This window comes from Mobula hypostoma, chromosome 4, assembly GCF_963921235.1.
Source record: "Mobula hypostoma chromosome 4, sMobHyp1.1, whole genome shotgun sequence".
NCBI lineage: Eukaryota > Metazoa > Chordata > Chondrichthyes > Myliobatiformes > Myliobatidae > Mobula > Mobula hypostoma.
The window spans coordinates 188,754,698-188,782,016 of NC_086100.1; the positions used below are offsets into that span (position 1 = coordinate 188,754,698).

At 42.9% G+C, this 27,319-nt stretch overlaps 1 protein-coding gene across 3 annotated transcripts; it reads left to right on the forward strand.

Annotated features, from left to right (window-relative positions):
* Positions 1 to 511: 511 nt before the first annotated feature.
* LOC134345003 (apolipoprotein L3-like) lies at positions 512 to 27,117 on the forward strand. Of its 3 annotated transcripts, none has more exons than XM_063045134.1 (5): positions 512 to 649; positions 14,764 to 14,886; positions 14,987 to 15,099; positions 18,075 to 18,155; positions 23,862 to 27,117. In XM_063045134.1, the coding sequence occupies exons 4-5, from the start codon at positions 18,134 to 18,136 to the stop codon at positions 24,611 to 24,613; spliced, it is 774 nt and encodes a 257-aa protein (XP_062901204.1). In that variant the 5' UTR covers positions 512 to 649; positions 14,764 to 14,886; positions 14,987 to 15,099; positions 18,075 to 18,133; the 3' UTR covers positions 24,614 to 27,117. The 3 variants fall into 3 exon arrangements, with proteins under 3 accessions (XP_062901204.1, XP_062901205.1, XP_062901203.1); XM_063045135.1 differs by lacking the exon at positions 512 to 649 and adding an exon at positions 771 to 1,034 and having other exon boundaries at positions 18,080 to 18,155; XM_063045133.1 differs by lacking the exon at positions 512 to 649 and adding an exon at positions 773 to 1,034.
* The last annotated feature ends 202 nt before the right edge of the window (positions 27,118 to 27,319 follow it).

Sequence of the window (27,319 nt, forward strand, 5' to 3'; positions counted from 1 at the left end):
TGGAGGAGGCAGAGTGACATAGTGACTCCCGGTGCAGCCTCCTCTACAGCGGTGAAACCTGACGCAGATTGGGGGACTGCTTCGTTAAGCACCTCCGCTCCGTCCGCCAAGACAGACAGGATCTCCCAGTAGCCACCCACTTCAACTCTGCTTCCCACTCCCATTTAGATATGTCCATACATGGCCTCCTCTACTGCCATGATGAGGCTAAACTCAGGTTGGAGCAGCAACACCTCATATACCGTCTAGGTAGTCTCCAGCCTCTTGATATGAACATAGAATTCTCCAACTTCCGGTAATTCCCCCCCCCCTCCCTTCCCCTATCCCTATTTCACTCTGCCCCCTACCCCAGCTGCCTACCTCCTCCCTCTTGGTTCTGCCTCCTTTTACTACCCATTGTGTTTTCCCCTATTCTTTCTTCAGTTTTCCTGCCTATCACCTCCCTGCCTTCCTTCCCCCACCCGTTTATCTTTCCCCTTACTGGTTTTTCACCTGGAACCTACCAGCCTTCTCCTTCCCACCCTCCCCCATCTTCTTTATAGGGCCTCTGCCCCTTCCCTCTACAGTCCTGACGAAGGGTTCCGGCCCGAAACGTCGACTGATCGTTTCCACGGATGCTGCCCGACCTGCTGAGTTCCTCCAGCGTGTTGTGAGTGTTGCTTTGACCCCAGTATCTGCAGATTATTTTGTCAATCATGTGATTTCCAAGCATACCTGTGTTCAATGCATTCAGAACTGCTGTGCAGCAGGCAACAGTCACTTGATTTCCTATAAATATAGACCTGGAGAGAATGTGAAAGTGAAAGCGGTTTTTGGATCCGGACAAGAAGTGCGGCGAGAGAGTTTTTTTTTAACTTCGAGTACAAGGAGGACGAGACTGCGCAGGCGCGGAGCGATTTAAAAGGCGACCCGCCGACAGTGACAAGAGCGACGCGCCGACTGTTTTTTAACCCCTTAGGGAATCGGCCCGGACAGACAGAGGAACAGCAAGGCTCTCACAGCTAACGGTTTAAAAAGTTAGTGTGTTTGGCGAGGTAAGTGAGTGAGTAGACTTATCTTTCTTGTTTCATTCCTGTAGAATTAGATAGCATGCCTGCAGGGTTAGTGCTTTGTTCAGGGTGTCAGATGTGGGAATCCTGGGAGACCTCCAGCCTCCCTGATGGCCACATCTGCGCCAGGTGCACCGAGATGCAGCTCCTCAGAGACCGTGTTAGGGATCTGGAGCTGCAGCTTGATGACCTACTGCTTACCAGGGAAAGTGAAGAGGTGATAGACAGGAGCTACAGGAGTCAATAGTCATCCCTAGGCTACAGGGGTCAGAAAACTGGGTCAGTGTCAAGAGAGGGAAGGGAAATGCCCGGATAGTGGAGAGCACCCCTGTGGCTGTCCCCCTCAGCAACAAATATCTTGTTCTGGATGCTGTTGAGGGGGATGACCTGACAGGGGACGCCCACGGTGACCGGGTCTCTGGCACTGAGCCTGGTGCTGTTGTGCAGGAGAGAAGGAGGGAGAAGAGGAATGCGGTAGTCGTGGGGGATTCCATAGTCAGGGGAACAGACAGGAGATTCTGTGAGCCTGATAGAGATACCCGCATGGTGTGTTGCCCCCGAGGTGCCAGGGTACGGGCTGTCTCGGATTGGGTCCTGAATATTCTAAAGGGAGAGGGCGAGCAGCCAGTTGTCTTGGTACATGTTGGTATCAATGACATAGATAGGATAAGGGAGGAGGTCCTGAAAGTGGGTTCTGTGGCGACCCACTTTCTTCGCAGGCGAACCGGCTCACAAAATGGTGCGTGCGTCGGCAGAGAGGCCGGCCGCAAAATGGTACTGGGTCCCCTTCACCAGTGACGGGAGAAAGCCCGCAAGCCGCCAGAGACTGTGGTGCTGCGCCTCTGACGTCATTTCCGCCTGGGAGAGAGCAGGAACGGAACTGCGTAAAAGCCAGTGCCGCGAAGTTTGAATAAACTAGTCTCGAGTGCCACTTGCAGACTGCATGTCATTATTTTTAGCTCTGTGTGTAGCACATCGCTACAGTATAATTAATGAAGAAAAACCTTATAAAATTCTCCAGAAAATCCATCTGGACCTAGAGCCTTCCCCGAGTATAATGAACGTGTAGCCTTGGCGATTTCAGAGTCATCGTCATATTCATACTTTATTGATCCCGGGGGAAATTGGTTTTCGTTACAGTTGCACCATAAATAATAAATAGTAATAGAACCATGAATAGTTAAATAGTAATATGTAAATTATGCCAGTAAATTATGAAATAAGTCCAGGACCAGCCTATTGGCTCAGGGTGTCTGACCCTCCAAGGGAGGAGTTGTAAAGTTTGACGGCCACAGGCAGGAATGACTTCCTATGACGCTCTGTGTTGCATCTCGGTGGAATGAGTTTCTGGCTGAATGTACTCCTGTGCCCACCCAGTACATTATGTAGTGGATGGGAGACATTGACCAAGATGGTATGCAACTTAGACAGCATCCTCTTTTCAGACACCACCGTGAGAGAGTCCAGTTCCATCCCCACAACATCACTGGCCTTTTGAATGAGTTTGTTGATCCTGTTGGTGTCTGCTACCCTCAGCCTGCTGCCCCAGCACACAACAGCAAACATGATAGCACTGGCCACCACAGACTCGTAGAACATCCTCAGCATCGTCCGGCAGATGTTAAGGGACCTCAGTTTCCTCAAGAAATAGAGACGGCTCTGACCCTTCTTGTAGACAGCCTCAGTGTTCCTCATAAGAAATAGGTTGATCCATCTGTTTGCAATTATCTGTAGAAAGTGCAGGGATATTTAATTGATCCAAGAAATTGTTCATTACAGTATTATCTTTAGGGGAGTCAGAACTATGAAGTTTAGAATAGAATTCTCTAAAGGTATCATTTATTTCAGAGTAATCATTTGTCCTATCACCATTAGTTTTGCAAATTTCTTTAATTTGTTGTTTAACTGCAGAAGTTTTTAATTGGTTGGCCAATACTTTGGCTGATTTATCTCTGTGAATGTAAAATTGAGTTTTATCTTTAAGAAGTTGAGTTTCAATTGGATATGTTAACAGAAGATCATATTTAGCTTTAACTTCAACATATCTTTTATATAAAACAGGGTCTGGAGCTATAGCATATTTTTGATCTAATTGTTTTAATTGATTGGCTAATTCACTTCTTTCTTTATTAGCTTTATTCTTAACACTTGCAGTATAAGAAATAATTCGTCCTCTAATATAGGCTTTAAAGTATCCCATACAAAAGGATTAGAAGTCTCTTCCTCTTTATTCACTTCAAAAAACAAAATAATATGCTTCTCTAGAAATTTTTAAAATTCCTTATCAGATAACAAAGTTGTATTAAGACACCAGAATCTGTTGGTTTGAAGAAGACCAAGGAGTTTTAAAGATAAAAATATAGGAGCGTGATCTGAAACAGCAATCTTTTTATATTCACAGGAACGAACTGATGAGATTATTTGACTATCGATTTAAAGAAAATAATCAATCCTAGAATATTTGTGATGAACATGAGGGAAAAGAAATTCCCTATCTGAGGGATATAGGAAACACCAAACATCAACTATACCACACTTCAATAAAAAGGATTGAATGAACAAAGCTGATTTATTAAGAAACACTGGTTTAGAAGATGATCGGTCTAAGCTTGGGTCTAGCCAACAGTTTAAAATCTCCTCCCATCACCAAAGAGGAAAGATTCAGATCTGGTAAAATTGGAAAAAAGTGTTCAAAGAATCCTGGGTCATCTACATTTGGGGCATACACATTGGCAAATACTATTAACATTATCTAGTTTTCCTGAGATGATAACAAAATGTCCATTAGTATCGGACACTACTTTATGTTGGACAAAGGAAAGTGTATTACCTATAAGAATCGAAACTCCTCTAGATTTGGCCTGAAGAGTCCATTCCAATGGCTAAAAAAAACGTAGATTATCACATTTGCGTATGAGTTACTTGTTTAAAAAAATTATAGAGACCTTAAATTTCTTAATATAAGCAAAACTCTTATTCTGTTTAACAGGGTGATTTAACCCTTTCATGTTAAAACTGAGTAAATTAATAGTTTGGTCCATTTTTAATATTAATTAAAGGAAGGGTTAAAATGCAAGTTAAAAACCAAGGCATAAACATTGGGAAATGGTAACCATGCAATAAGTTGGCTAAAAATTAAAAAACAGCCTCGAGGAGGAAAAAAAACATAACCCCGCCCACCTCCCAAAGGAAGAAAACCGACCAATAGAAAGTCGGCATCTACAAACTACTGACAATCCCCTTTTTAAAAAAAACCTGGTGATTGCTCCAATTAGTTTCAAGGTTATTTATGTTACAGCCTAGACTAAGCAATACCCAAACCAGAGATTCAGCTCTCATATATCAAAAATTCAGTTTTAAAAATATGAAAAGAATTTAGTTGCAAAGGTTTATCAAAAGTAAAAGATACAATTATTGGTACAGATAGACATTGAACATTAATCTTATATCTTCATGGAAAAACAGACTAAGCAATTAGCTTTCACATTTAAAAAATCTTTGTGCTTCAACATTCAAACAAAGCCATTCGAAGGATCCATCTTTAATGAGATTCTCAGTCAAACTGGGTAGCCAAGAGATGGGTTTAAAAAAAAAATTCCAGCAGAGCTTGTTTAAACTTAGCACACTCCTGCATAACCTCAAGCGAATAACCTTTGAGAGTCTTAATATTCCACCCTATAACAAGACATGCCACTTCGACGGGATTTACGAATTAAAAGTTTCTCATTTAATCTTGTGTCGTCTTGCAAGTAGAAACTAAACTGTTAGCCTTCGGATTTAACCTTCAGATTTAAAAAAACTTTTGTACTTCATAGTCGAGCGGAATCGTTCGGAAGAACCGGTTTTAAGTGTGATTCTGAGATGGGCTGGGTAGCAAAGGGAAGGGTTGAAACCCATATTAAAAAGCTCTGATATAACTTCTTTGAATTTAACATGTTCCTGCATAACCTCAGGCGAATAATCTTCAACAATTCTAATCTTGTGACCATTATAGTCAATCATGCCTCTTCGACGAGATTTGCAAATTAAGAGTTCCTTTGTTTTAAATTCATGAAAGCAGGTTATTACTGATCTTGGTTTCTGAGTGTTAGGAGGTGTAAACGCAGGAGACCTGTGAACTCATTCGATCACAGGCACAGATGTCAAAATCTCCGGAAATAATTCTTGCAAGAAGTTTGCAAAAAAACTCCATTGGATGGTTATCTTCGATTAATTCCTCTAGACCCAGAACCCGTAGGTTGTTCCTTCTACTATTTTCTAGGTCAATGTTCTTCTGTCTTAACTTTTCGTTAGACTTTGATTGCTTTTCACAAATCTTATGCAATTCATCCGCTTCCGTTTCCAGAGCCAACAAATTTTCCTCATTATTTTTAATACGTTTAATGTGTTCATTAAGAGTTTGTTGCATAGAGTCCAATTTACCATCTATTTGTTTAAATTCAGTGCTGAATTGTTAAAACTTCTCAGAGGCTTCTCGTGTATGGCTTTTCAGCAATTCTATAATAGAATCCAAAGGTGCAGGAAAATCATCCTTTTTAGTACCTCTGGTCCTCCTTCCAGCCATAATGAAAGAATATCACACTTTAATAATAAAAAATTTAAAAAAAAGTTTCAAGACAGGTTGGAAATAGTAAGATAATTAAAGTTGGAGCAATGGCAGATTGCTGTTACTCCATCAGCCACCACCAGGAAATCCCACCCAGGTCATTTTTATACATTATAAACAGCAGAGGTACCAGCACAGATCCCTGTGGAACTCCATTATTTACAGACCTCTAGCTTGATCACCGCTACCCTCTGTCTTCTATGTGCAAGCTAATTTGCTGTGACCCCATGCATCTTAATCTTCTGGATCAAATGCCTTACTAAAATCCATGTGGACAACACCCACTGCCCCAATTCTATCCTTAATCAAAATGACTTTGTTGTAACATGAACAGTCATTTTGGAGACGCATCTGGTAGATATAAAGTCATCTTTTATTCGACAGAATGAGACAATCTCTGAAGGAAGAGGATGTGGAGAGTCTGCAAAGGGATATAGATAGGTTAAGTGAGTGGGCCAAGGTCTAGCAGATGGAATCAAGCATTGGTAAATATGAGATCATCCACTTTGGAAGGATGAGCAGATTATTATTTAAATGGTGAAAGATTGCAGCATGCTGTTGTGCAGAGGGACTTGGGAGTGCTTGTGCATGAATCGCAAAAAGATGGCTTGCAGGTACAACAGGTTATTAAGAAGGCAAACGGAATGTTGGCCTTCATTGCTAGAGGGATTGAATTCAAGAGCAGGGAGGTCATGCTGCAACTATACAGGGTACTGGTGAAGCCGCACCTGGAGTACTGCGTGCAGTTCTGGTCTCCATACTTGAGGAAGGATATACTGGCTTTGGAGGCAGTGCAGAGAAGGTTCACCAGGTTGATTCCAGAGATGAAGGGGTTAACTTATGAGGCGAGATCGAGTCGCCTGGGACTATGCTCTCTGGAATTCAGAAGAAAGAGAGGGGATCTTATAGAAACGTACAAAATTTTGAAAGGGCTAGATAAGATAGAAGTAGGAAAGTTGTTTCCATTGGTAGGTGAGACTAGAAATAGGGGACATTGCCTCACTATTCAGGGGAGCAGATTTAGGATGGAGATGAGGCGAAACTGTTTTTCCCAGAGAATGTTGAATCTGTGGAATTTTCTTCCCAGGGAAGCAGTTGAGGCTTCTATAAGTATATTTAAGATACAGTTGGATAGATTTTTACATAGTAGGGGAATTAAGGGTTATGGGGGAAAGGCAGGTTGATGGAGCTGAGTTTACGGACAGATCAGCCATGATCTTATTGAACGGCGGGGCAGGCTTGATGGGTCGATTGGCCTACTCCTGCTCCTATTTCTTGTGTTTCTTATCTCCCTTTATGTCCCTTTAGCATTGACAATAGCTGCAGATATGGCTCGGGTGTTCATCAGCGACTGGGTTGATATTTCCTCTGACTGCAGGCTCCAATTCATCTCAGACCTCTGGGCTGCGATGGCGCAGAACAATAGACAATAGGTGGAGGAGTAGGCCATTTGGCCCTTCGAGCCAGCACTGCCATTCACTGTGATCATGGCTGATCATCCACAATCAGTATCCGGTTCCTGCCTTATCCCCATAACCTTTGATTCCACTATCTTCAAGAGCTCTATCCATCTCTTTCTTGAAAGCATCCAGAGACTTGGCCTCCACAGCCTTCTGGGGCAGAGCATTCCATACATCCACCACTCTGGGTGAAAAAGTTTTTCCTCAACTCCATTCTAAATGGCCTAACCCCTAATTTTTAAACTGTGGCCTGTGGTTCTGGACTCACCCATCAGCGGGAACATGCTTTCTGCCTCCAGCGTGTCCAATCCCTTAATGATCTTAAATGTTTCAATCAGATCCCCTCTCAGCCTTCTAAATTCCAGAGTATACAAGCCCAGTTGCTCCAATCTTTCGACATATGACAGTCCCGTCATCCCGGGAATTAACCTTGTGAACCTACGCTGCACTCCCTCAATAGCAAGAATGTCGTAACTCAAATTTGAAGACCAAAACTGCACACAGTACTCCAGGTGTGGTCTCACCAGGGCCCTGTAGAGCTGCAGAAGGACCTCTTTGCTCTTATACTCAATTCCCCTTGTTATGAAGGCCAGCATGCCATTAGCTTTCTTCACTGCCTGCTATGCTTGCTTTCAGTGACTGATGTACAAGAACACCTAGATCTCGTTGTGCTTCCCCTTTTCCTAACTTGACTCCATTTAGATAATAATCTGCCTTCCCGTTCTTACCACCAAAGTAGATAACCTCACATTTATCCACATTAAACTGCATCTGCCATGCATCTGCCCACTCACCCAGCCTGTCCAAGTCACCCTGCATTCTCATAACATCCTCCTCACATTTCACACTGCCACCCAGCTTTGTGTCATCAACAAATTTGCTAATGTTGCTTTTAATTCCCTCATCTAAATCATTAATATATATTGTAAACAGCTGCGGTCCCAGCACTGAACCCTGCGGTAGCCCACTGGTCACCGCCTGCCATTCCGAAAGGGACCCGTTAATCGCTACTCTTTGTTTTCTGTCAACCAGCCAATCTTCAATCCATGTCAGTACTCTGCCCCCAATACCATGTGCCCTAAGTTTGCCCATTAATCTCCTATGTGGGACTTTATCAAAGGCTTTCTGAAAGTCCAGGTACACTACATCGACTAGCTCTCCCTTGTCCATTTTCATAGTTACATCCTCAAAAAATTCCAGAAGATTAGTCAAGCACGATTTCCCCTTCATAAATCCATGCTGACTCGGACCAATCCTGTTACTGCTATCCAAATGTGTTGTAATTTCATCTTTTATAATTGACTCCAGCATCTTTCCCACCACTGACATCAGGCTAACCGGTCTATAATTCCCTGTTTTCTCTCTTTCTCTCTTCCTCCCTTCTTGAAGAGAGGGACAACATTAGCCACCCTCCAATCCACAGGAACTGATCCTGAATCTATAGAACTTTGGAAAATGATCACCAGTGCATCCATGATTTCTAAAGGCACCTCCTTAAGTACCCTGGGATGCAGACCATCAGGTCCCGGGGACTTATCAGCCTTCAGACCCAACAGCCTATCCAACATCATTTCCTGCCTAATATAAATTTCCTTCAATTCATCCATTACCCTAGGTCCTTTGGCCACTATTACATCTGGGAGATTGTTTGTGTCTTCCCTAGTGAAGACAGATCCAAAGTGCCTGTTCAACTCATCTGCCATTTCCTTGTTCCCCATAATAAATTCACCTGCTTCTGTCCTCGAGGGCCCAATTTTAGTCTTAACTTTTTTTTTCCTTGTCACATACCTAAAGAAGCTTTTACTATCCTCCTTTATATTCTTGGCTAGTTTACCTTCATACCTCATTTTTTCTCCGCGTATTGCCTTTTTAGTTGCCTTCTGTTGCTCTTTAAAAGTTTCCCAATCCTGCGTCTTCCCACTCGTCTTTGCTATGTTATACTTCTTCTCTTTTATTTTTATACTGTCCATTACTTCCTTTGTCAGCCACGGCCTCCCCTTACTCCCCTTAAGATCTTTCTTCCTCTTTGGAACGAACTAATCCTGCATCTTCCGCATTATTCCCAGAAACACTTGCCATTGCTGTTCCACTGTCATCCCTGCTAGGGTATTGTTCCACTGAACTTTGGCCAGCTCCTCCCTCATAGCACCATAGAACTGTAATACTGACACTTCCGAGTTTCCCTTCTCCCTCTCAAATTGTAGATTAAAACTTATTATATTATGGTCACTACCTCCTAATGGCTCCTTTACCTCGAGGTCCCTGATCAAATCCGGTTGATTGTACAACACAATCTAGAATTGCGTTCTCTGTGGTAGGCTCCAGTACAAGCTGTTCTAAGAATCTATCTCGAAGGGACTCCACATACTCCCTTTCTTGGGGTCCAGTACCAACCTGATTCCTCCAGTCTACCTGCATGTTGAAGTCCCCCATAACACCTGTAGCATTACCTTTGCGACATGCCGATTTTAACTCTTGATTCAACTTCACACTACATCCAGACTACTGTTTGGGGGCCTGTAGATAACTTCCATTAGGGTCTTTCTACCCTTAGAATTTCTCAGTTCTGTCCATACTGACTCTACGTCTCCTGATTCTATGTCCCCCCTCGCAAGGGACTGAATATCCTTCCTCACCAACAGAGCCACCCCACCCTCTCTGCCCATCAGTCTGCCCTTTCGATAGGATGTATGCCCTTGAATATTCATTTCCCAGGCCCTGTCCACTTGAAGCCATGCCTCTGTTAGTCCCACAACATCATACTTACCAATTTCCAACTGTGCCTCAAGCCCATCCACTTTATTTCTTATACTCCGTGCATTCATATATAATACTTTTAGTTCATTACTCCCCTCACCTCCCATACCAATTCCTATATCACTTGGCCATACTGTACGATCCCTTCTTGAGCTTTCTGCTCTGTTGATTCTGCTGTTATTCTTAACTTTTCTTATTCTCACTTTCCCTTTATCTCCATCCTTATGTTTCCAGTTCATCCCCCCCCCCCACCCACTACTTAGTTTAAACTCACCCGTGTTGCAGAGGCGAACCTGCCTGCCAGAATGCTGGTGCCCCGCTTATTAAGGTGCAACCCGTCCCTTTTGTACAATTCATCCTTACCCCAAAACATACCCCAGTGGTCCAAGAATGTAAATCCTTGCTTCCTGCACCAGTTCCTCAGCCACACATTCAGATCCATTATCTCCCTGTTCCTGCCCACTCCAGCACGAGGAACTGGAAGCAAACCGGAGATAACCACCCTGGAAGTCCTGCTTTTCAGCCTTCTTCCAAGTTCTCTGAAGTCACGCTGCAGAATGTCTTTCCTCTTCTTCCCCACGTCATTTGTGCCGACATGCACCACCACTTCTGGATGTTCACCTTCACTCTTGAGGATTCCCTGCAATCGGTCCGTGACATCCTGGATCCCGGCACCAGGGAGGCAACACACCATCCTTAAATCTCGCCTGTTGCCACAGAAACCCCTTTCTGTACCTCTCACTATGGAGTCCCCTACTACCACGGCTCTGCCTGATGTCTGTCTCCTCGGCTTTGCTTCAGCGCCAATTGTTGACTCACAGACCTCAGCATTAGGCTACATCACACCACAGCGTATCACCAGCAGTCCTATTGCCTCTGAGCAGTTTCACTGCTCCTTAAAGAATGGTCTGAGGGGTTCCCTGACCATTGAGTGTTGGCATGATCATCTCCAGTGAGTCCTGCAGGGGTGCAGAACTGTTCCAAAAGAGGACCTGCTGTCGTCCGTGACAGAGTTGGTATACAGGCAGCCATTACGAATGCCAAATGATTTCATTCCTGATGCCATGACCACCTGGTCGGCTTCTTGACGGTATTCAACCCTCACCAGTAAATTCCATTCCTTCTCACCTATTCCTAACTCCCATCATTGTGTACAGCACACTTGGGTACCTGTTGACCTACGTTCCGTCTTGTTTGTTTTTGTCCACTATGACGCCCACCAACATGCCTTAGACTTTTATCTTTGGTAAGAGGGTAAACCTGAAGATTTTATGTTAGATCACCTTAAGCTGGCTGACCAAGCTTTAGAGTATTCTGCTGCCATGCCCCTGCCATCACAACATGTCCATGAACATGACAATGCACCTCTGGGTGAGTCATAGTCACCCCCTGCCCTTGGAACACAGGACCAGAGCCAGGCAGCTTGTCCGAGCTCCAGATAGGCTCACTATGCTGGTTTTAGTGAATCATGGGTGGGCTGCGTACACATAATTCACAGCCACTGACTTAGCTGGGGTTTTGCTTTAAAAGGCTGGTCCAACGTGATGACATTGTTGTGTAAAGATTACTAGTTGTGCTTTTGTGCTTCGGTTTTGCAGTTCACTAAAATGTGTTACAGCTTTCATTAAGCATAAATTGCCTCATTTGTTTTATTTGCAAAAACCTACAAAGGCAATCCAGTTTTCTTCCAGAAAGGGTTTAAAACAAACAGTTGCAGTATTTGTTGGACACAGAGACGCTGCTGTGACGAAGCACTCTGTCATCCTACTGGAATGTGCTACCATCTACCATCTGCCCCTTTTCAGCTTGGTTTGACCTGTCTATAACCTGTTGTAACCTAGGACAACCATCTACACCATCCACAAAACCTTCAAATTTTGTGTCATCTGCTGACTTACTAACCCAACTTTTATCAGGGCTGCCTTATTGTGGCCTCCATTCCCCATGGTTTACAGCTCTGTTGACCGAATAGAAAGGGAACAGAAGCCAGTATAGAGATCCTGATGAAGGGTCTAGGCTCAATAGATTGACTCTCTATTCCCCTCCATAGACACAACCTGCCTGCAGATCTCATCCAGCATTTTGAATGTATTGCTGAAGGATTCCAGCATCTGCAGAATCTCTTGTGCTAATTTTAGGGTCCTGATTGGTGAAACTTAAGTAGTCAGGTATTTACCTCCCAGGACTTCCATGCCTCTGCTGCAAATCCCATCTCCTGATTCCAGAACAAAGTTGCTGACCCAAAGACCAACAACACCCCAGAGGGATATTAGAAAACTGAAAGTAAATTCTTCTTTCAGCTGGAAAACAGGCCTATTCCACATACCAATGATAAAACTGTCTAAACTAATTTAAATTAATTTGAGAGATTGAGAAATTCACCTTAAATAATCTGATCACTTAAAAATGTATAATTTAGATCCTTCCTCTGCCTGTGGTTTAACTTTAAATGATCTGAATTGGTTTTGAAATTTCTCAATGTTTCCATTGCTGTAATGTGCCCTCATAATATCACTGTCCGCAAGCCTGAAGTTTGAATCTGGTGTCCGGAATCCCGTTAATCAGGGGGTTGATACTGAAATTCAAATTCAAATGGCCGATTGGAAGTCTGAAGCTGGATGTTGGAGGTCTGTCCTAGAGTTGGAGGACTGTCCATGTGTGTGGGTTGGTGGGAGGGAGGAAATGGGCTTGCTTTCTAGTAGTTTTTAATTGCTCTTTGTGCTCTGTGCTGTTCTGCTGAGCATTGTGAGTATGATATGTTGGAGCCTGAAAGTGTGGCGACACTTGCCCGCTGCCCCCAGCACAGGGAGATGATAGATGAGACTAGGTGATTATCTCTCCACTGTTTCCAATTGAATGATATCTTTCCAACACAGTGTGACCAAGACTAGACACAATCCAGGTACAATGTTCCAAATGTCTTATGCAAGAGTCGCATAATGTCTCGGCTCCAATACTTCGTGCCCTGACTGATGAAGGGCAGCGGGTCGAATGTGGGTCCGGTGATCTGCCTCTGACCATTCCTGCAAACTATGTACTTGTCTGTATCAGAAGTCAAGTTCAAGTTTATTGTTGTCATAGGCATAAATTCATTCAGAATAAATTGCAGAAAAATTAGCATTTTAGAACAGCAGTATAGGACAAGACACAGGCAAGCATCAGTTAATATTATATTAACAACAAAAATTATACATAAGTGTGCAAAATTTTCAACAAAATAAACAACAAACAACCCGTCAGGCCCAACAAAACGCACTGTCCAGCAATCTGCCTATTTAACGCATGTGGTTCAAGGAGACAACGTACAAACTCCTGATACACGGGGCTGGATTGAACTCCAAACTCTGGAACATCCTGAGCACTAATAGCTTCATGCTAACTGCTATACTATCACGGCACCTGAGGTAGAGAAAATATTTCCTGGGGCTTAGTTTTAAATTATTTGAACTGGTTACAAGCTTTCTAATGTTTCCATTTCTGTATTGTGCTAAATTCATATCTAATATATGATGTAAATATGGCATGAAGAGGCACATGGGCCGATCAGTCACAAACCTAGAGTTTGGGGTCCGATCATCAGCTTGTCTGGGGGTCAATACTGAATATCAATGCCTGAAGATTGATCGGACGTGTGGACATTAAAGCCCAAGCATCAAATTCTAGCCTTGCCCATGAAACCTCACCTCCCACGTCACCCAATTCCAAGATATAATTGACAAAAGAATGGCTGGTGTGTTTTCTCAGATAGAGGTTTCTGAATTAATGGTTTTATGCCAATTTAGTGTTTTCAAAGATTCAAAAAACTTTATTGTCATTCTAACCATACATCAACTCTGCAGGGCAGAATGAGACAGCGTTTCTCAGGGGCAGTGCAATCATACCATAACAAACGCAACACTAAATAATAAACATAACAATAAATAGTAAAACACAACAGCCACATGTCAGTTAAAATCAGTTATAAATGTCCAGTGCAAGTTAAAGGTGTCCAAAGCAGAGTCAGGTAGAGCAGCTATTTAGCAGTCTGACTGCCTGTGGGAGGAAGCTGTTTAGTAGCCTAGTGGTTTTAGTTTTGATGCTCCTGTAACGTTTGCCTGATGGCAGAAGAACAAACAGTTCATGGAGAGGGTGTGAGGGGTCTTTAATGATGTATCGTGTCTTCTGGAGGCATTGACTCTGAAAGAGGTCTTGGACAGAAGGTAGGGAGACCCCAATAACCTTCTCAGCTCCCCTAACCACCCTCTGCAAGGCTGTTTTGTGGACAGCACTGCAGCTGGAGTACCAGGTTGTGATGCAAAAGGTCAGCACACTCTCAACCACGCCTCTGTAGAATGTAGTTAAGATGTTAGTGGGGAGTGATGCTTGTTTAAGCTTCCTCAGAAAGTGCAATCTCTGCTGGGCCCGTTTCACAATCCCAGTGGTGTTCCTGGACCAGGTGAGATTGTCCGAGATCTGCACCCCAAGGAACTTGATATTTTCCACTCTCTCCACTGTGGTGCCGCTGATGCTGAGGGGTGTGTGCTCAGGCTGAGACCGTTTGAAATTCATGGACGCTATACCAACAATATCTTTTTATTACAGATTTATTTTTCAGTAACTTATCTGAATTGAAACCACCCAACTCTCATTGTGGGTTTGAATAATTACTTCAAACCTTTATCTACATAATTGTTTGCCCGGTAACTTAAACCGTACCTGGGTTCCAAATTCAACTACTGGCACATTCTGACTTTCAGTTCCATCCCTCCAGTAGTGACTCTTTCTTGTTAGTTTACATTTTTGATGTTATTGACTCCTTTATCTGATAAAAGATAGAAGTCAAGACTAGGTCACTGATGTTATATGTTTCTAATGCAAATGTCAGTATTTTTCAATATTTTATTTCCTCTAGGAGATGGACCAAGCTCTCAGCTTACAATATCCTATTATTGGCTAATTGATGTCATCTAATAGCTGGCTAATAATTGAGTCCTCATTGTCTTCTGACACAGTTGGTCTTGTTATCTTGTGCAAGGTCAGTTTTATTTCTATTGGATGATAAACTAAAGTCATCAAATAAAATTGGAGAAATTTTATCCATTTAACCTGCAATTTACGTTTCCTTTAACCACCAGAAACTGGATCGTTGAGACCAGCCAACCACAGTCGCAGTAAATTAGTTTATTGTTTCTGCTAAAGCTCAGTTCCATATCGGACAGTCTGCATTGATCACAGAGTGAAGGCTTTGGTGAGTAAAAGTGTGATTTACTTTTTTCCTTCCTTTTTCTTTTAGCTTTCCTCATCTGCTTACTTTTGACTATCAGTGGTCACCAGGAGCTGGTGGTCTACAAAAATCCATAAGACCATATAGGAGCAGAAGTAGGCAATTTGGCCCATCAAGTCTGCTCTGCCATTCAATTGGGGGCTGATCCGATTCTTCTAGTCGTCCCCACGCCCCTGCCTGCACCCCATACCCTTTAATGCCTCGGTTAATCAAGAACCTATCTAACCCTGCCTTAAATTCACCCAATGACTTGACCTCAGCAGCCGCTATGGCAACAAATTCCACAGATTTACCACCCTCTGACAAAAGTAATTTCTCCGCATCTCAGTTCTAAAAGACCTGAAGTCGTGCTCTCTTGTCCTGGAACCCCCTACCATGGGAAATAACTTTGCCATATCTAATCTGTTCAGGCATTTTAACATTCGGAATGTTTCTATGAATCCTCCTGAACTCCAGGGAATACAGCCCAAGAGCTGCCGGATGTTCCTTATACAGTAAACCTTTCAATCCTGCAATCATTCTTGTGAAACTTCTCTGAATCCTCTCCAATGTCAATATATCCTTTCTAAATTAAGGAGCCCAAAACTGCACACAGTAATCCAAGTGTGGTCTCACGAGTGCCTTATAGAGCCTCAACATCACATCCTTGCTCTTATATTCTATACTTCTAGAAATGAATGCCAACATTGCATTCGCCTTCTTCACAACCGACTTAACCTGGAGGTTAACCTTTAGGGTATCTTGCACAAGGACTCCCAATTCCCTTTTCATCTCTGCATTTTGAATTCTCTTCCCATCTAAATAATAGTCTGCCTGTTTATTTCTACCACCAAAGTGTATGACCATACACTTTCCAACATTGTATTTCATTTGCCACTTCTTTGCCCGTTCCCCTAAACGACCTAAGTCTCTGTTTCCTCAACACCACCCACTCCTCCACCTACCTTTGTATCATTGGCAAATATAGCCACAAATCCGTTAATACTATAGTCCAAATCATTGACATACATTGTAAAAAGCAGTGGTCACAACACCGACCCCTGTGGTACTTCACTGGTAACTGGCAGCCAGCCAGAATAGGATCCCTTTATTCCCATTCTCTGCTTTTTGCCGAGCAGGCAATGCTCCACCCATGCTAGTAACTTCCCTGTAATTCCATGGGCTCTTATCTTGCTAAGCTGCCTCATGTGCGGCACCTTGTCAAAGGCCTTCTGAAAATCCAAGTTCACCACGTCTACTGCATCTCCTTTGTCTACCCTGCTTGTAATTTTGTCAAAGAATCACAGTATTTTTGTCAAGCAGGATTTTCCTTGCAGGAAACCATGCTGGCTGTGGCCTACCTTGTTATGTGCCTCCAAGTACTCCATAATCTTATCCCTAACAATCGATGCCAACAACTTCCCAACCACTGATGTGAGGCTAACAGGTCTATAGTTTCCTTTCTGCTGCCTCCCGCCCTTCTTAAGTCTCTGATAATTCAATAAGCAATCAGCACTCTTTATTTGATGCGACAATAACTGAGAAGTTGTGAGTATGGAGACAGAACCTGTGATGAGGAGACCCCACTGGTTTGCAGCGATGCTCAGTGGATGCTCTCAGTTGGTACTCCCTATTCTCCAGAGTCCAAAAACATGAACAGAAATCACGCTACATCTTTGGAAATGGAACAGTTAGTGTTTCTCAGATTTCAGAAACAGAATCGGGTTTATTATCATTGATATATTCCTTATGCAACCTTGGTTCCTTAAGGTTATCATTGCGGGGGAGCTGGTGGGGATATGCTCCCACTACATATTAAATGTTCGCTATGGCATCCATCTCAAGTACTGTCTGACACCCAAGTCCTGTTCCTGGCCTTAACATGGTGCTTAGCTACTCAGCCCAGTGTAGCTGTTTCTGCAGACAAGAGAAGGTACAAAGATGGGTTGCTGGCATCATAAAACCAGTCACTTTGGGCAGATGGTGCTGAATGGCCGTAGTTCACAGCTCATCTAGGAGAAGGAAAACTCTGATCTCAAGCCTCCACTGCCTTGTGGCTATACCCACTGATGGGGAAGGCTTCAGGAGTAAACCTTGAGGGAGTACTGGATTCTCTAAGGCAGGCCTATATTGAGTTCAACACTGACTGACAACGCCTGCATGGGCAACAGCTTGGTCTCCAAATCTTACTTCCCTGGTTTGCGTACAAATCATGTAGAAATCTCGGTTGCAATATCCATGGTTGGCCACCACCAACAGATGGCCACATTTGTGCTGTGAAATTTGTTGTTTTGTGGCAATACATAAAAAGTACTTTGCATTACAATAAGATATATTTCCCCAGACTGTCTCAGTAGCATTATCACATTATCTGCATTTCATTTCCACATAACCCTCTCATTTTACACAAAATGCTAGAGGAACTCTGCAATTCAGATGACATCAATGGAGGGAAATAAACAGCCAACCTTGTGGTCTGGGACCCTTCAGCAGGACAGGAAACATATCAGTCAGCTCTGTCATGGGTACTGGCCTCTGTAGCATCCAGGACATCTTCAAGCAGCACTGCCTCAAAAAGGCGCTGAGCAACATTAAGAACCCCCACCACCCAGGCCATGCCCTCTTCTCAGTGTACCTCATCAGGGAGGAGTGTACAGGAAGCCTGAAGTCACAACTCAATGATTCAGGAACAGCTTCTTCCCCTCCACCATCAATTTCTGCATGGACATAAAACCCATGACACAACCTCGCCAATTTTTTGCATGACTTCTTTAATTTAACTGTTTTATATATGTACTTACTATAATTTATATTTTTATTAAGTATTGCAATGTGTTGCTGCCACAGAACAACAAATTTCATGACATACGCCAGTGATATTAAACCTGATTCTGAATCTGATTTTGAAGTTTCGTGGATAAGTGCAACTTGAAACCTTTTTAATATTACATTTTTGGAAGATTAGGGAAAGCTGTTGAAGACATTTGTGTCCAAATTGGAGCCCTACTTTCCTGAAAACATGGAATTAGATCAAGATTTAGGTAAGCATTTTTATATTTCAATTTAAATATGCTCCACTTTCAGCAGTATGTGAATTCAGTATTCAGCCATATTTGGTCTTTGCAGCACAGTGTGTTTATTAACATGCAGATTATTCAGAGTCAACTGACACGGTAATCTTCACATGACCTTCAACTCCATTAGAGTATTGAGTATTGGTTTATTGTTGTCACGTATTACCAGGTGAAAAGCTTGTCTTGCAGAGCATCACAGGAAAAGTCCTCCCAAACATTGAGCACATCCACAAGGAGCACTGCCACAGGAAAGCAGCATCCATCAAAGTTCAAAGTAACTTTTATTGTCAAAGGACATACATACATGTCATATACAACCAAGAAATTCATTTTCTTGTGGGCATACACTGTAAGGAGAAAGAAACATTAGAATTAATGAAAAAACGCAGATGACAAACAAGCAAATAGCCAATGTGCAAACGGTGGCAATTTGCAAATGCAAAAAGAAGAAAATAAACAAAATAATAATAATAGAAGGAAATCAATATCAAGAACATGAAATGAAGACTCATGGAAAGTGCATAGGTTGTGGGAACAGTTCAGTGATGGGTTGAGTGAACTTATCCCCTCTGGTTTAATAGCCTGATGGTTGTTGGGTAATAACTGTTCCTGAACTGGTATTGTGGGAATCTGGTGTCATTGCTGCCATCTGCAAGGGGTACAGGAGGTGTAGGTCCCACATCAACAGGTTCAGGAGCAGTTATTTACCCCTCCCCCATCTTCCTCCTTCCCTTCCAGCCTTGATGATGGGTCCAAACCAATATGTCTGTGGCAATGAATTCCAGAGATTTAATTTCCCGGTGTAGACTATTGTGACTTGAGTTTAAAAAAAAATTAACAATACAGATGCACGTATCTCAGAAAGTAGCAGGACAGGTTGATAGAGTAGTGAAGAAGAGACGTAGGTTATATGGCTTCCTTAGCCAGAACATAGAATACAAGAGCAACAAGATCTTGATGCTGCAACATCAGCCTTCATTTCAGGTACAGGGTGGAATATTGCTCATTTTTAATACCCCAACCCTCCCCTCCTCTGATGTCAGAAACTCTCCTCCCCCCCCTTTGATACCAGCTCTAATCCTTGCCAAGTCTTCACCATTCCATCTGAACGTTCCCTTCTCTGAGATGTAAAGTTCTATACTTGATAAGGCCCTTACCTTTGTTCCACTTTGCCCGGACCCCAGTGAGTTCTGCACCTGCCATTTCTTCTGTTACCTTTCTCCAAGCCCACTTCTTTGCCAAGAGTTCCCCACCCCTCATCAATGACCCCTCTCCAAATCTCTTCCCTCTCCTTGGATACCCTGCTCTGTTTCTCTGCCTGCCTTGGGTCTTTACATCTCTAATGGCTGATGAGACATGAACTGCTTTGACTTCAGCACTCCGCTCTCCTCCTTGAACTTTACCCCCTCTGAACGCACTGTCCTCTGCTCTATCTGCACAAATCCCAACCTTACAATCAAGCCCACAGACAAAGGGAGTGCTGCTCCAGCATGGTGAACCGACCTCCACCTTTCTCAAGGAAGAGGACCCCACCATCAGAAAACTGTCTCTCATCATTGACCTCATCCACTCTGGAAATCTCCCAACCACTACCTGCAAGCTTATAGTTCCCTTACCCCGCACTGCTTGTTTCTACCTCCTACCCGAGATCCATAAAATGACTGTTCAGCCAGGCCCATTGTCTCTGCTTGTTCCAGTCCCACAGAACTTGTGTTCATTTACCTCAACACTGTTCTATCCCCCTTGGTTCAGTCCCTTCCCAACTACATCCTTGACACGTCACATGCTGTCCATCTCTTCAACAGCTTTCAGTTACCCGGTCCTGATTGCCTCATTTTTCTCCATGGATGTCCATGCCTTACACACTTCTATTCCCCATCAAGAAGGCATTAATGCTCTCCACGTTTTTCTTGACAAAAGATCAATCAGTTCCACTCTACCACCACACTCCTCTGCCTGGCAGAACTGGTTCTCATCCTCAATTTCTTCAGCTCCTCCCACTTTCTCCCAACTGAAGTGGTAACCATGGGGACCTGCATGGGCCCCAGTAATGCCTGCCTTTCACTGTACACATGTAACAGTCCATGTTCCACGCATTCCCCAGTAATGCTCCCAACTCTTCCTCTGCTACAATAGTAACTGCATTGGTGCTGCTTCATGCATCCATGCTGAGCTCGTCAATTTCATCAACTTCCAACTTCCACCCTGCTCTTAAATTGACTTGGTCCATTTCTCACACCTCTCTCCCCTTTCTCGATCTCATTATCTCCATCTCTGAAGACAAACTTACTCCACTGCATCTGTTCCCAGGATGTGGCTTTACTTTCCAGAATATCAGAGATATCCTCCTTTTTCAAAGAACGGGGGTTCTCTTTCTCCACCATTGATGCTGTCCTGTCCTGCATCTCCTCGATTTCCTGGACATCTGCGCTCACACAATGTTCCCGCTGCCTTAACAGTGATAGAGTTCCTCCTGTCTTCACCGACCATGAGCCTTTGTATCTCGCCCTTCCTTCTCCACAACCTGCACTGTCTTCAACAGGATCCTACCACCAAATGCATTTTTACCTCCTTCCACTCTCTGCTAGCTGCAGGGACCCCTCCCTCCATAATTCCCTGGTCCATTTGTCCTTCCCACCAATCTATCCTGGCATATAGACCTGTAAGAAATACAGAAATGCTGCACCTACCCATTCACCTCTTCCTTCACCTCTACTCAGGGCCCCAAACAGTCCTTCCAGGTAATGCAACACTTCAACTGTGAACATGTTAACGTTGTCTACTCTATTCAGTCCTCCCGATGTGGCCTCCTCCATAATGGTAAGACCTGACGTAAACTGGGGGACCACTTTGTTGAGTACCTCCAGTCCATCTGCAAAAAGTGGGATTTCCTGAAGGCTAACCATTTTAACTCCTATCCCCATTCCCATTTGACTTATCGGTTCATGGCCTCCTCTTCTGCCATTATGAGGCCACTCTCAGATTGAATGAGTAACACATTTCTGTCTAGGCTGAATGAATATTGATATTTCGCCAACTCTGGTATTTTTTCTACCCCTTCCCATCCCTCTTCTTCAATTCCCCACTCTGGTCTCTTAAACGTGGTCTCCTAACTTGCCCATTTACTCTTCTCTCCTGTCAGATTCTTTCTTCTTCAGCCCTTCACCTTTCCTATCAGCTGGCTTCACCTATTATCTTCCACTTTTTCCTCCTCCCTCTCCCTCTCCCTCTCCCTCTCCCTCTCCCTCTCCCTCTCCCTCTCCCTCTCCCTCTTCCATTCTGAAGAAGGATCTCACCTGAAAGGATAACTGTTTATTCACTTCCGTAGATGCTGTCTGGCCCACGGAGGCTCTTCAGCTTCTAGTGTGTGTTGCCAGTGATCAGGGTTCAATTCCGCCACTGTCTTTTTTTTTTAAAGAGTTTGTACATTCTTGACATTGCTATACAGGTTACTCCCGCTATCTGAAGGTAGAGCGTTCCTATGAAATGGTTCGTAAGCCGGAATGTCGTAAAGTGAATAAGCAGTTACCATTTATTAATATGGGAAAAATTTTTGAGCGTTCCCAGACCCAAAAAATAACCTACAAAATCATGCCAAATAACACACAAAACCTAAAATAACAGTAACATATAGTAAAAGCAGGAATGATATGATAAATACAGCCTATATAAAGTAGAAATACTTTTCTGCAGCACTGTCTAGCGCAGCGAAAATCTCGCGGAAGCGCTCTTGGCAGAAACACTCTCTCCAGTAACCTTTAAGCTGTGAAGCTGCCAAATCATACCAAATAACAATTAAAAATACACAGCCTACATAAAGTAGAAATAATGTATGTACAGTGTAGTTTCACTTACTGGAATCAGGATTTTTCAGTTTTGTCACAGTTAAACACTTACTTATACGAATAACCACCTGACTCAATCGGCAATCGCCTCTGATCTGGGCCGACATTTACATGCCGGGCGGCACTTAAATTAATTGGCTTGTTTATTTTAGCTTTTTTTCTTGAAGATGTGCTGGGTGCATTCTGACTACTGCTGCACCACTGCATTCTTCGCGGCAATGTATTGGTCCGTGGCCTTGAGGTTGGGGACCATTGCTTAAACTATGAGGCTGCCTTCGCCTCAGAAACCGATCAAACCACCCATGACTACCTTTAACTTCCACTTTCACAACACTTTCTTCACCATTGTCCAGTGCTTTCTGCTTCAGCTTATTAAAAAGACTGACTGATTTCTCCATAAGTATAAGAAAACTTAACAGAACACCATGCTTTGTACACCCATCAATTCACTCAAGCAACAGACTTTCCATTTTATCCATTATTGGTTGCCGACTAAGAGAGACCACTTTGTTACGAGCAGAACCAACAGTAACATTGGCAGCTTTCAAAATTCTTTCTCTCTGCGTATAAATAGTGTGAATGGGGGACAATGTCCTTACTTCGTTCACCACGATTGAAACACTTAATTATGTCTAGTTTTACGCTAAGTGTAACACCCTTACGAGCTCTATTAGGCCTTTCCGATACCTTAGAACTCACCTTGCTAACGGATGCACAAAATAAATCGACATAAAGCACAGATGCTCACAGGCACGTGTTTAAGCAATGCCGGCTAGAATGCAGTTCCGGGGGAGGAGCTTGGCTGTTCGGGCGTGTGCTGCTTTTTTTCGTAACAGTGAAAACACCTTCTGTTAGCGAAAACAGGTAACAAATGTAGGTCTTTTGTAACAGTGAGGTGTCGTAAAGCGAATGTTCGGAAAACGGGGTCCACCTGTATTGTTTCCTCTAGGTATGCTGGTTTCCACTCCTATTCCAAAGATATACAGTGTTAAGGTTAATAAGTTGTGGACATGCTATGTTGGTGCCAGAAGGATGTCGACACTTGCAGGCTGCCCCAGTTTTTAGTGCAAATAGCATATTTCACTATATATTCCAATGTGTAGTTATGGGGAAGAATGGATAGGCTGGGCCTGTTTTCATTGGATATGAAGAGGCTTAAGGGTGACCTGTTAGATGCATATAAAACTGAGGGCATATATTGGGTAGATGGTAGGAAGCTTTTCCCCATGTATAGGTTTAATTTGAGAAGCCAGAGGATTAGAGGTCTGTGGAAGATTATATTTTTACCCAGAGAATGCACTGACTGAGAAGGTGGAGCAAGCAGGTACAGGTAAGAAATGTCTGGAGGAGCACTTGCCCCACCAAAGTATTCTAGACAATGGACCAAGTGTTGCTAAGTAGGATTAGTAGGTTAGAGAAACACAAGAGATTCCGCAGATGCTGGAAATCTTGAGCAAAACACATGAACGAAGTGCTGGAGGAACTCGGCAAGTCAGGCAGAATCTATGGAGAGGAATAAACAGTCGAAGCTTTGGGCTGAGACCCTTTATCAGAATTGGCCATTCAGGTGCTTAATGATTGACATGGATCTGAGGTCAGGGGGCAGGAAATGAGGCCGATGGTCTGGTTATTGTGTTATATGTTCATATCCTATTAACGGCTGAAGTTTTGATGTGATTGGAATCCACCTCCAATCTGGGCCACTACCTTTTCGCCGCAACTTGGAATTATGTGAAGCAACAGTTTTATTTCTATTTGTGCAACACATGTGTTTTGCTAGTATGTGTTCTCAGATGTTTAATAATTAACTCTCTTTGCAATTTTCCAGCCAAAAAAATGAATGAATTGCAGACGGAAATTCAGCAGTGGACAGAACAATCATTGAAGTACATCACTGAATTGCGAGTAATCGCTGATTCCATTGATAAATCTCATGCAGATGCTACCGAGACAAACATTGCAGGCTCTGCTATAGGAGCTGTGGGAGGAATGCTAAGTATTGCAGGATTGATTGCTTCTCCTTTCACATTGGGAAGCTCATTAGTGCTTACTGGTTTGGGGACGATAGTTGGTTCTGCTGGTGGGGTCACCAACATTGTAGCCAGTGTTTCTGAGACAAGCTATCAAAGAAGAAACCAGAAAAGAGTAGATGAAATTATACAGCAATATCTCAAGCAACAGCAAGATATGATAAACAAACTAGAGCTACTCAACAAAGCAATTGAATTTTTCATTAAAATTGAGACAAGAAATGTACCAAATGCAGTATTTGTTGGCACAACTCGGGGTATCACGAAGAGCTTAAATAGTATATCTACAGTTACTTCAGCAGTGACTAAAAAGGCCTTTAAAGTATTCAAAGGTGTTTCAGGAGTTTTGGTAGGTCTTGCTGTGGTATGGGATATTTATTCTGTATGGAAGGATAACAAAGAACTGAAAGACAAAGAGACAGAAATTTCTCATATGATCCGGGAGGTAGCTAAGAGTATGGAGGAAGAAAGGGGCAATTTTGAGAAAATTCCATCAGTGTTGAAGAACTGCACTAAGCTGCAGAAATTTCAGGAACAATTGGGAAGATAATGAAGAAATTCAAGAGGTCAGGCAACATTTGGCTGACGTGTTGAGTTCTTCCAAGATTTGCTGTGTTGTTGCAAATTCCAGCATAGGTAATCTTTGGAGACTCAATAAATATCTGGTTGATTACTGATCATGAAGAGAGCACATAAAAATGTTTTTTGATATACTGAATTAATTCTCCCTAAATTAGTAGCAGTTCTATATTGCTTATAAACTATCCACCCTTTAAAATCTAAGTTTTCTTTTGCTTCCAAATTCAAATTCGTTATTGACCTGACAACTGCTTACAGGACCATAAGACATCAGTGTAGAATTCGCCCATTGAGTTTTCTCTGCGATTTCATTGTGGCTGATTTATTATCCCTCCCAATCCCATTCTCTTCCCTTCTCTTCATAACCCCAGATGCCCTAGTTACTAATCAAGAAACTATCGACCTCTACTTTAAAAATACCCAATGACTTGGCCTCCACTGAGTCTGTGGCCATGAATTCCACAGGTTCACCACCCTCTGGCTAAAGAAATTTCTCCTCATCTCTGTTCCAAAGAGATGTCCATCATGTCCTGAGGTTGTGCTCTGTGGTCCTAGTTTTGCCACAAATGGAAACATTCTCTCCACATCCACTCTATCTAGGCCTTTCACTATTCAACTGGTTTCAATGAGATCTCCCTCTCCCTCATCCTTCTAAACTCCAGTGAGTACAAGCAGAAAGCCATGAAATGGCCCTCGTATGTTGATCTTTTCATTCCTGGGATCACTCTTGTGAGCCTCCTGTAGACCATTTCCAAAACCAGCACATCCTTATCTATTATCTGCTTCTTACGTTGGCCCAGGCTCAATCTATTTAAACTTCCGATTTGACAGCCATCCTGATTTGCACTATTTGAGTTCAGTGTTAATGTTCTCTCTTGCTTTTGGCTCATTGACTACCACTCAGTCCATTCTGTTCGGCCCATTAATCTGGCCCCAAAGTATTAGCATTGACCGAAGCCTCAAATGCAGGATGTGCCTGAGGGACGTGAGGTGTCTGTGGAATACCAGCTGCCCTGAGACCCAACACAACTGGCACCTGCAAATGTTCTTGGCTTCTTTACCAGAAAGAAGCAGGCCAGTTCAGACGAGAGTGCCCTGGTAACTGGAAGTAATTAATGGAAAGATTAAGCATTCCAGGATTGGAAAATGCATTATTCCTCAGGAGGATAGAATCAGTTTTACAGGGACACAAAGAGAAAGTGTCTGACTGAGAACCCATGACGAAAAGAACAGCTGTCAATGTTGGTTTAGGAAGCTCCCTGACATTCATTGGTTGTCATCGGGGCCATACCGGAAAGTAGCAGTTAGTCAGATCTCTTTACCGCACCAGTAATCAGATTTTCAACTAATTAAAAAATAACAATCAATAATACTTTAAAAAGATTTATTTTCATGTGATTATAAAATAATCTGATTTGTTTGTGAAGCATGCAAATATAAAAAAAGTTATTCCATTTGCTGAAGAGGACTTGCATTATGTCAACAAAACAAAATTTTCTTTCAATTCGAATTGAAGTCCTCACTTTTCGATGTATTGTGTGAAATTATTAAATATGTCTAATGATACATTCATTACATTCAGATTATTTTAACTCATTTAGTTTATTACCACTGAGGTTTTTCTGTCTGAATAATATCTAATTGTAATGCTTTGCATTTGATTGAGAATTAAATCAAACACAAAGCAGAGGAGCCAAAGGAATATCTGTCATGAGAAGCACAGAGGAACAGCTGGAGTAACTTCTGAAATGCCTGCTTCGCTGCTGCTGCTACTGTGTGATTGAGAATCCCCGGAGACGAAGGCCCCAAATCCTCGGCTTTGCCTATTGCCTGTTGCCGGGGCTGGGGTTGAAGCGCTAGGCAGAGATGGTGCTCGGTGCTCGGTGTCAAATATGTGGTCAGAGGCTTGGAGTTTTTGGACAGACTCTGAGTCGGACTGTGGTCGGATGCTTCCGGGATGCTGCATCGGCAAGTTGGCAGCGCTGGAGGTTCACCATCTGCGTGAGATGACGGGACTTTCGAGAGACATTGAGATTTTTACTGTACCGTGGTCTGTTCTTATCAAATTATGGTATTGCTTTGCACTGTTGTAACTATATGTTATAATTATGTGGTTTTTGTTAGTTTTTCAGTCGGTTTGTCATGTGTTTTGGTGATATTCTGGAAAAACGTTGTATCATTTCTTAGTGCATGCATTACTAAATGACAATAAAAGGGGACTGCATGTCCTCATAATCATAAATGAGCTACCTATGCTGTACTTGATTCACTTCAAAAGTAATACAAACACTTAAATTGAGTGTGCAGAATATTTTTTAAAGGAACAAGTTCTTTGCAGAAGGTGATTGGGGTCTGATCTCTCCTGTAGAGAGATTAATAATTTCTCCCTTTAGGGAATGATTTGCTGTTAACAACAGCAACCTATATATTGACATTGAAAATCATCCCATGGCTCTCCACAAAAGCATAATTCTCCCCTTAAGCAGGAATGATTTCATCCCGGATTGTTTTTGTGGGTTTTGAGATGTCTGAAAGAGTCGGTGGGCAACCATACACTCTTCCACAGATAAGACATGAAATGTCTTTTGGGGTTTACTCTCGGTTTTCTCTTTTCCACAGGTGCTGCCTGGCTCACAGAGTTCCTCCAGCATTTTGCATGTGTTACTTTGTCTTTTGG